General features: G+C 38.1%; 1 protein-coding gene across 1 annotated transcript in view; it reads right to left on the bottom strand.

Annotated features, from left to right (window-relative positions):
- Positions 1 to 7,625, bottom strand: part of LOC103728047 (alcohol dehydrogenase 1) — a 12,317-nt gene extending 4,692 nt beyond the window's left edge. The window contains exons 1-6 of the mRNA XM_008826173.2: positions 7,520 to 7,625; positions 5,677 to 5,778; positions 4,807 to 4,945; positions 2,721 to 2,808; positions 2,403 to 2,622; positions 343 to 603 (exon numbers count right to left, since the gene is read on the bottom strand). Coding sequence (XP_008824395.1) covers positions 343 to 603; positions 2,403 to 2,622; positions 2,721 to 2,808; positions 4,807 to 4,945; positions 5,677 to 5,778; positions 7,520 to 7,537 — 828 coding nt within the window. The 5' untranslated portion in view covers positions 7,538 to 7,625. The remainder of the gene's footprint in view (positions 1 to 342; positions 604 to 2,402; positions 2,623 to 2,720; positions 2,809 to 4,806; positions 4,946 to 5,676; positions 5,779 to 7,519) is intronic.
- Between the last annotated feature and the right edge of the window lie 3,350 nt (positions 7,626 to 10,975).

Raw genomic sequence — 10,975 nt, 5'->3', positions numbered from 1 at the left:
CTAAAACTCAGTTCAAGGCCAGCCTGGTCTACATAGCAAGAGCCAGGACTACATAGTGAGAACCTGTCTTAAAAAAAAAGTCAGTAAAGTTAATTTACAATGGTTCAATTACAAACAAAATTTCCTGCATTAAAGGAAAATTATCATTACTGAGATAAGTTTGTAGAACTGACAAAATGGAAGACTTCTCATAAGAGCAAAATTGAACAATCCAAGTAAGAAACAGGAGCCAGAAAAATTACCATTCTAAAAATATATTTATCTGTGATATTTCTAGTTTGCTGCCTGGATCATATTCTAGATGGCTGAAGTGGTTATCTCGAAGCAGTCTGTGGTACATACCATGGTGTCAAGCCGACCGATGACTTCAAATGAGAAGTCCACTCCTCCATCAGTCATTTCCTGTAGCACCTCGTGGATGGGTTTGCTGTGGTCTTGAGGGTTGACGAAGTCAGTTGCACCCAACTCTTTGGCCTTTGCAAATTTGTCTTTGTTGATGTCCACTGCGATGATCCTGGCTGCTCCTGCTGCCTTACAGCCGATGACAACAGACAGGCCAACTCCTCCCAGGCCAAACACGGCACAAGTGGAGCCTGGGGTCACCTGTGTTTTCAGAAAATGCAAAAAATATACTGAGTAGTGATTGCGTGGAAGTACCTACCCCATGCTGTGCAAAGCACCTTGCTTTGTCCTTTATCATGGGCTACTCAGACTTTGGTTCATCTGCTGTGAAAACCTCTTTTTACTACCTTTGCTTCATGTTAACACAGAGGAGGCTGAAGTAGATCAAGTGGTTCTCAAAGTTTGTTACATAGTAGATATAAGTAGAAAGTTAAAAAATATCTCAGTATCTAGTAACTCCTACCAGTTAAATCAGAATCTCTGTAGCTGGAATGCAGGTCCCTCCAATGGGACTGAACCAAGTGAGACCAGCTGGACTGGATGACCTTTGAATTCTAAATATCGAGACTGATTGGTTAAGAGTAATGGCTACTCTTACAGAGGACCTGGGTTTGGTTCCCAGCACCCACGTGGCAGCTAACAACCGTCTATAACTCCAGTTCCAGGGGGTTCTGACACTCTCTTTCGGCCTCCATAGGCATTGTATGACACACATTGCATGAGTAATCTCACATGCAGGCAATGCACTCATACACATAAAATAAAAATAATAAAATATTTTTTAAAAAGGACTTTAATCTTTAAGAGACTCTCAACAGCATCTTACAGGTACACAAAAGCACTTTGAAAGAAATGAAATAAGTAGTCAAGGTTATTCCAGGAAACTAAAAAGTAATCCACCCATCAATCATTAACTCCTTTGGTTCATCAACTTTCAGTCGTTGCAACCAGGGTAATGAGAGCAGAAGGCTACTGTGAAGCCTTCAAGAGGCATTCTTGGCTTAAAGCAGAGCCCAAACAACAGGAAAACTGACCCTGAACTTTAACACAATAAGGCATGAGATCACCGCAATCTTTGTGGGTCTTATCTCTGAATTTTTAAATAAGCAAATGAATAATACTGCTACAAAAAGCTGGTCTGTAATAATGATCAAAATTCATTTTTATAAGTATCTTTGGCACCTGCTTGCTAGTAGGTTCAGTTAGACCAGTTGCCAAAACAGATGGGGCAATGGCATGAGCACTAATCTCATGTGGAGCTGAAGTCACAGAAATTGTGAAGAGACGTGTTCTAGGATGTTTAACTGACTAAGGTCTGTTTAATAAGCCTGATCTTCTGTCCCAAATACTCTGTTATTTTCCCTTAGCAGTGTCTATTCCTTATCCATTAACCAAATGTTATGAAATGCAATGGGATACAGCACCACGTCCTACCTCACTTAGAAGAACACAGGCTTGTGATTGTGTTGAAGTGGTAGACATTATTATAGTTTCAGATTCAGCAGAAAATTTGAGAAATCGGTTCCAGTCTCTCTTCCCATAGTACCCAGCTATGGAAAATTCAGGCAAATAGTTTTATCTTTCTGGTTTTATTTTAGTTTAATAAAAGGAAAGATGCCACTAGATGGTCCACCTTTTGAGAAGAAAAGTTTTTTAAAAATTACTGCTTGAAGTAGATCACTTCTGAAGTGCGTGAGTGTGTGCATGCATACTTGCGCGTGTCTGGGGTCAATACAGTGGATGGCCTTTGGCATAAGGGAACACACTATTGATTAACTCAAATCTATTGTTTATTTTAAATAGAGTATTATTGAATGTGAAATATTTACCTGTTCTTAAGTAAGCATCAACAGCATTTTTATCTGTGATAAGCAGGTAAATTTTCTAGAACATGCTCTCAGATCTATAAAACTCCTTTCTGATTGCCTGTGAGCAACTGCTTCCCTTTTGGCTCCCACAGACTTTGAATATCTGGTTTCATGGGCCGTTGTCCATCCTACCTTGCCAACTTTGATGGCAGAGCCATAACCAGTTGAAAACCCGCAGCCGATGAGACAGACTTTCTCCAGGGGTGAAGCTGCATCGATTTTGGCCACTGCCAGCTCATCTACCACTGTGTATTGGGAGAAGGTGCTGGTGCTGATGAAGTTGTGGATGGATTTCCCTCTGCAGGTGAATCTGCTGGTGCCATCAAGCAAAGTCCCTCGAGTGTTTTGCAGACTGGTCAGTGAAACACACAGACACACCAAAGACATGAGACAGTAATAAAACCAGTGTGTAACCTCATTAGCTGTGCAAAGAGACAGTAAGAAACCTACTCGTTTTGCATACAAAAGTTGCTCTCCGGATGTTTACAAATTCTGCAAGTTCCACATTGGGGAGAAAAGAGAGGAATGACTTTATCACCTGGAAGAGGATAAAACAAAATTTATTTAAATTTCTATCCAGGAATTAATAAAGCAAGAACTTAAAGCTTATATGTGGAAGTGTCTTTGAAAAGTCTCCAAGAGATAGAGTCAAGTCACACTATGTCATTTGGTCATTACCTGCCAGCATTGTTATTCATCTGGGTTTATATGTGCCTGAAGATTCCCCAAGAGGAAAGGAAAATGCAGAAAACAGCATAGAATAAAACAGCCGTTTCCACTGGATCAACACTTAACTTTTGTTGTGTGCCTCAGTTCCTCTTGGGGGCTTTACATATATTATCCCACTCAAACCTTAAATATTCTCACAGCTAATTATAAATATAAATTGTTTTAGCTGCAAGTCTGTTGATATATTTCTACTAAGTATTGGAGAAATCTAATATTTTGCATAATAGTTACAATAAATTAAAAAATAAAATAATAAACATGAAATATTTCATAAAAATAAATGAAATTAAACTCGATCATAGAATAAAATAAAAACAAGAATTTTGATAACCAATTTTGCCTCTTTGTTTTTCAAAGAGCTGCTTTTAATTTGCATGTGTCTGTGTCTGTGTCTGTGTGTTTCTATACCACATGTGCTGGTGCCTGTGGAGGCCAGAACAGGGTGTCAGATCCTTTCAGGTGGAGTTATCACCTGGTATGGGTGTTGGGAACCAAACTTAGGTCCTCTATAAAGAGTAGTAAATGCTCTTAACCACTGAACCACCTCACCAGCTCCCAATTTTTGCCTTTTCTAAGTGGCTATGCTTATCTTATTATGAAGCAAATGCTTAACAAATATTCTTGGTTATTTTTTTGAAGAAGACTAATAAATTGTAAAGGAATTCAAATTGCTTTGGAATCTAAACTCTCAATAACAAATTAAGTTTTTTCCTCTTAGAAATAAAAAATAACTTTAAATTGCTTTTAGCTAATTATTTATGAATTATCTATTTTATCCTATATAGAGAGCAGATGGAAAAGGAAAGGTGCCGTTTTATCATTTATTTCCAGATAAAGGAAGTAGCAAAAGCTTAACTCAAACTGGACTACTTATTTTCTTATTTTCTACTTAGAGTTAAACTATTTGGACAGGGAGCAGTTCTACCCTATTGGTTGAGATGATCTTTTTAGAATTAAACATAATTTTTGTTTTTAATCACTTTTGCTACTTATGTTAATAATTAAGACCAAGAAAAATAGCTGTTTTATAAACTTCATGTGGGATGATAGCATGGGTAAATTTATCTTTATTTACCTTTCACCTCTGAAAACATACAATTAAAAACATGAAGGAAAGCCAGGCACAGTGGCTCACACCTTACATCCCAGCACTCCTGAGGCAGAGGAAGGCAGATCTCTGTGAGTTCCAGGCCAGCCTGGTCTACATAGTGAGTTCCAGGCCAGCTAGGGCTACAGGGAGACCCTGTCTCAAAGAAGACCAAAAAAAAAAAAATTCTTTCCCTCTGGAATTTCCTCTTATCTAACCTGTTTTATTTGCTCTATATCCAAGAAGGAAGGCATTATAGGAAGAAGACGAAGAAGGGATCACAGTTCTGCAAACTCTGCACAGAACAGTTTAGCGATACTGATCTAGATATGTAGAACTTAGACTTTCATTTTCCCTTTTACAGCATTTGTAGTTTTGTTTGTGTCTTGAAAGAACACAGTGCTCAGCAACACTAAGTCGAAGTTACTGGATCATGAACTCCACTCTCGCAAGCACTATGTCTCTTGATCCTCACATTTCGAGACTAACTTGGTACCCGGCATCTCGCAAATAATAAATAGGTAAGGAAGTAGAAAATGCCTGATTGTTTAAATACAACATGGCTAACTCAGGGAGAGAGGGAAGAGGAAACCCTTCCAGTGCCAGTTCATCCATGGCCTTGCACAAGCCTTTACAGCACGAACTGTCTCAGTTTCCTCTTCTGGGAGGGATGGTCTTGGGATCTGGGACCAAAGCACAAAGTCAGAGTGAGTTCTGCACCTGGTTTTACGGAAGTCACCCCTTCTCCAACGCTCTCCACAATGCCAGCGCCCTCGTGGCCCAGAACAGCAGGAAGAGGTGTGACCAGGCTTCCGCTAACCACGTGATCATCGGAGCGGCAGACTCCAGTGGCCACTATCTACAAATCAGAGAGGAAACAGTAGATCCAGAAAAGGTCGGGACTGAGGATTTAATGAACCCATTTTCGTGATTGCCAATACTTTCCTCGATCCTTTTCTGAAATAAACAATTTAGAGTAATTGATCTTGTGAAAGATCCTGAAAAAAAGTATTTCATTTGATATATAAAAACACATGCTATTATGTAGTAAAAATTGGAAGTTAGCACCAAGAAAATATGCAATATTAACTGATTTCAAAATCTTGATGTATAGCACTTGGCACTTAAAAAAAAGACTTTTATTTTAAATTATATATATGTGTGTTGGTGCGTGGATATGTGCAAACAAGTGCAGGTGCCCATGGAGGCCAGAACATCAGATCCCCCTGGAACTGGAGTTATAGGTGGTTGTGAGCTGCCTGAAGTGGGTGCTGGGAAGCGAACTCAGGTCTCCTGCAAGAATAGTGCATGCTCCTAACTGCTGAGCCAGCTCTCCAGCTTCCAGGCACATTTCTTTCTACAAACATGTTTAACACTTAAAAACAAACAAACCGGGATTCTGTTAAACATCTTTTTTATTCACTTAAGGAATTTAGCAATTTATATTAATAGCTTGCCTTAACAACAAATATAATTCATTGTTGCATAATCATATTAAAGAGTTTCTAACAGATTTTTTGGATTTTCTATTTTGAACATTTTCTGAGTTTTTCAAACTTAAATTTACAGAAGTTGAAAAAATTGTTTCACCTTAATACGAACTTCACGAGCCTTTGGGGGTGCGACTTCTATCTCCTCAATGGAGAAGGGCTTCTTTACCTCCCACAGGACAGCTGCTTTGCATTTTATCACCTGGAAATTCATAAGGGATCCCCATGAAGTGATGGTTCCTGTCTTTACTGTTAGCCTGCAGTATCTAGCCCCATGTCTGCCTCCCAGTAAATTACATAGAAACCAACACTTCCGGCTGATAAAAAGAATCAAAATACCTTTAAAAATGTGTAACACCATAAACCCAAGGATAGGAAAACATAATTACTTGTAATACACTGAGATAAAGTGGACCATACTCCCATAGGCTGCCTTGTGCTGTTTTTCTTCAAAGGTGTTAATTTCCTAATGGTATTCTGAAATCATTTGTTTAACCACAATCCTCGGTTACACATTTAAATCTAGATTATAATTATTAATCTTTTCTTTGAAGTGTGGGGATTAAACCCAGAACGTTGTGCATTCTATGCAAATACTCCATCACTGAGTTAAAACTGGCCCTTGGATTTTTGAGACAAGGTTCTAATATGTAGCCCAGACTGGTCTTGAACTTGTAATCTTTCTGTCTCAGCCTCTCTGGTACTGAGATTTCAGGGATGCATCACCATGCTTGACTAAGTTATCATTGTTTTGTTACTTGAGGAAGTGCAGACAGAAACCAGATATAATCACAGCACTAAGTTATTGACCTTGCACTGAAGGGCATTGATTCCCTCTTGCATCAATTCTTGTTTTCATTAATATGATTGATTTACACTTTTGCTATATGAATTCACTATTTTAAGCTGCTTAGTTTTCTTTTTTCCTAAATATTTTTCTTTCTAAATGTAATTTGCCACCCTAAAATCTAGTCAGTAACGAATGAAAATAGTGAATTAGAATAAGATTACTGGCCATTTATATGATTTCCAACCAATCTTTTCAATATGGAGCTGTGTCACACAGTGTATAGAGAGCCTCAGAAATTTTATCATTATAAATTATTATTCCATGTAACATGAAACAGCACACATGCCAACAGAAGCACAGGTTTTTACAATTAAACAATCAAACAACATGAATTAATTATACTGAATGACTCCATGCAATTATCTGTGCCATAGACAGATTGAACAAGTAAGTATGAGTTTGTGGAAAGCTCAGTACTGTATATGTGTGTCCTTGATGCTAACAAGTGATTCAATTTCTATTAGAATTAATTTTCTGTAAAATATGGGTGAGTTTTTTAAATAGAGAAAATACTCCTCTATAGAATTTCCATAGAAACTTTGTGAAATGTACAATAGTGTGTCTCTCTTAATCATGATTTTTATTCTGATGTAACCTTTCTTACTGTGAACAATTCTAATGCTTTGAAATCAATACACCTTTTGTCAGAAAGTATATAGAAAGGTTGGTAGGCTATTTCAAAGTTCTCTGAATCAAATTCCTCTCATAAAACCTTTGTCAGACTTTTTTGTGTTCATAGGAAGATTACAATTACAAAGAATAACATGTTTACATTATTGGTAACATAACATGAACACAGACTTTTGATTCCAGACCCTTTAAACTTTTTATTACAGAATAGTCATACATGGTTTGTAATAAAGTGTCACTGTTCTGCAAAGTTAATGTAGGAAGAAAATATTTTAACAGATCAAATTCTATACACTTTTGTTAAAAATGATTTTATTTCCATTGTAGCTCAGCATACATCACATATTATAGCAAGTTTTATATTGCATTTCTAATTTAGAAGCCAGTTTGAGATTATGTGACAAGCCGTGCCCTTTTACACAGTAATGAGAATATACTTTCAACAGCAAAATCTTTTCCTTACTTTTCCTGCTGTACTCATGGTCTCGGTCCTCTCTGCAGGCTGGAAACTTCTGGGTCCCTGTGGCCTTCTTCCCTCCTCCAATGCAAGCAGCCAAGAGCCCGCATGCATGTTTTGTTTGCTCCAGTGTCAGCTGATTTCCCATGTGACCTAGCTCTGTAAACCCAGTGTCTATCAGTTTACTCTCACACCAAGGTAATTTAAAATAAAGGGCACTGACTTATCTTGGAAAACCTTGATCTGGTAATGTGTCAGTTGCACAACCTTGTTTACATTTGTTCAAATTTTCTTACACATCTGTCCCTCTCCTTCTGAATTTTCTTCCCCTCTCTCAATTGCACTCAGGTTAGTTTTCCTTTGCCTGCAGGAAGCTGGAACTTAGAATCCACATGGTGCAGTGAGTTAAGAGGAGGGTGAGGAAGGACAAATGGACTGGGGCAGACAGAGCTTTGGGAGAGGGCCGTTTGCTCCAGCATTCTTCTCTGCAGGCAGAGCAGCCGGCCCTTGTCAGTCACAGCCAAGGTGCTGAAGCCCCTGGCATTTCTGTTGCACACACTACAGTCAGCATACATTGCACACCTGTGGCAGCCACGGAGCTGGTCCAGGAGGTGGCAGTCAGGAATCAGAGATGATCTCTACTCCTGCCAAGAGCAGTGGGTATTGCATACTCTTCAGGAGCACATAGACCCTCTTCCTTCCAGCCACTAGAACCTGGATACATTATTAACTGTTCTTTACCTTAGTTTTATCTGTAAGATGAGGATGAATAATAGAACCACTTCAAAGACTCTGGTGTATAAGTAAAATTATCCATGCAGAATGCTTATCATGGGGCTTCGCAGGTAGGAGTGAGCAATGAGGAGCTACAATTATTGTCCGTGAAGATGACCTCACAGTGTACTGGGGGAGAAAGGGATCCAGGGAAGCATGGCAACTTATGTGGTCAGTGCCATGAGAAACGGGGGTCATTCTATTGAAAGACTCAGAGGAGGTTTATAGCAAGCAGATAATTGCATTGGGGACTTAAGAATGGTTGTTTTGGCAAATTGATCCTCCCCTCCCAATTCACTTAGACATTTCCATTGCCCTTTGTTTAGTGTTATGAGATCAGGAAAGAGAAAACACGTTTGATCTTTAAATTAAATATCAAGTCTTCTGACATCACAGGGTCATGGTGCATGTCACTACTTAATTAGATGTAGTCAAAATACACACATAAGCATGCACTATCCATTTCTCTAGGGTTGTCAAGAGAACAATAATGTTATCTATGTCCAACTTTAATTGTGCAGGTGTAGAGAATCATCTAGGGGTCACATGATTCCTGCATAAGCATCTCTTCAGGAGAATGGACATCAGATGTCTTTCCCACCTACTTTTATTTGTGATAATGTGGATAGCAGTCAGGAGTAACCTGGATTTAATCTATCTGAAAGACTCATTGGATTACTGCACTTCATAATAATGGACAGATAACAAAAGTTATTTGAAATTTTAATAATTTGGTGGTTTATTTCTGAGGCACAAATTTGCAAGAAGCTAGTGGATACCTACATCAGATGTCTTTCCCACCTACTTTTATTTGTGATAATGTGGATAGCAGTCAGGAGTAACCTGGATTTAATCTATCTGAAAGACTCATTGGATTACTGCACTTCATAATAATGGACAGATAACAAAAGTTATTTGAAATTTTAATAATTTGGTGGTTTATTTCTGAGGCACAAATTTGCAAGAAGCTAGTGGATACCTAGTGGGAACTTTTCCTAAAGTATCCCAGATGATCTTAAGAGTAGCATTACAAGGAAAATTACCTCAACCCATTTTACAGATTAAGAGAATCAGAGATTCTCTAAATGTCCTTTCAAGACAATTATTGGCTTCAAGAATTGAACTATATGAAGGCTGGTGTTAGGGAGAGCTCTACAGGATGAATATAGTAGTCCAGTCACTAGAATCTCCAAGGTCAGGTGGGTGGTGTGCCTTGAACAAACTGGATATTGGGGTCTGATTGACTATGATTGCTCCCGCTTTCTCTCTGAATGAACTCTGGCTGTAATGCTACTATCTTTTAACTAGAATTTCTCTATCACTCATGTGGGTCAGGTGTCTAACCTGGGTTTGATGTCTAGCTATAAAACATTAAGTTAAACTAGAAGACTGAGATTATTCTAGTATAGAAAGCCATGCCACCTTCCAAGGTGCCACGATGTTGGTAACTGGACGAGCTAGGATCCTTAGACATAGTCATATGATAAACAGACCAATGCTGTTTTTGTGTTTCACCAAAAGGGTGTGGGGGAGTCCAACATTTAAAGTCTTCAGCTGTTTATCCACAAAAGAAGCCTCCACATTTTATAAAGCTTAAGAAAAAAGATACAGCTAGCAAGAAGTGCAGAAATCATCCACTTGTAGGCCAAAGTTTTGGGCAAAGTAATGTGGCTCATATTTACTTGAAAGATATTTGGAAAAGAAAAGAGTATTTAAACCTTTATGTACATAGTCAAATAGCCTTCAACTAAGGCAGGACAAGGTGCAAAGATTCTACTTATTATAGTAATATGCTTAAAGACAAAGCCATCACTGTAAATCAAGGATGTGTTTAACATTTTACTTTGATACTGAAGCCAAAGTTGATGAGAAAGAAAAAATGATCTTTTTTCTCAAGTTTAGAAATATATTGCCAACTTTGATCCTTTTTTTATTTTTTAATTTTTTTAGAAGAAGCATATCATTACAGTTTTAATATGCTCAATAACAGTTTCCAGAGCAAAGATACAGCTCCTTCAAAAGTGATTATAAATTTTTTAGGTTCACTGTTGAATTAATACAGTTATACTGTATTGAACTCAGTATAAGCCCTGTAAGACATAAAATTGAATGAGTTTTTACCCTTTAAAGAAGATCTCTACTTCATTTTAAGATATGCTGTTTTCTACATTTTTAATGCTAACACACGTTTGCACATGTATCTTTAATCTCTATGTATCTGATTATTACTAGTCATAATTGGTTGCACTCGGATCCTTGGCACCTGTGTATGTCAATAAAGTCATTGGGGAGATTTCAATGGTAATGTATATCACCTCTACTAATTAACATGATGTAAATTTTTATGTTTCCTCCTCAAATATAATACATTTTAAAAAATTTGTTGATTTTGTGTGTGCGTGTGTGTGTGTGTATATCACATAGAACATCCCAAATCATCTTATTCAACTATACACCCACTTCCCAGGTAGCATCCTTCCATAGCCTCCTTCCCCCCACTAAAGCACTTATACTCTGTTATCCCTGCTACTGTCCGCTCTGTGGTCGGCACCCCCAGCCATTCCCCACTACTTGCCCTTCTGGTGAATCTAGTCAGCCTGTCTAGAGGTTTTTATTTTAGCAGGATCAGTTGTTTCTCATCTAGCAGCAATCAGTTGTCAATATTCCTTTAGATAAGATTGGGGTCTG

This window comes from Nannospalax galili, unplaced genomic scaffold, assembly GCF_000622305.1.
Source record: "Nannospalax galili isolate Female #2095 unplaced genomic scaffold, S.galili_v1.0 scaffold189, whole genome shotgun sequence".
Lineage (NCBI taxonomy): Eukaryota > Metazoa > Chordata > Mammalia > Rodentia > Spalacidae > Nannospalax > Nannospalax galili.
Note: the sequence above shows the minus strand (reverse complement) of the source record. Positions and strands in the feature narration are given on the sequence as shown.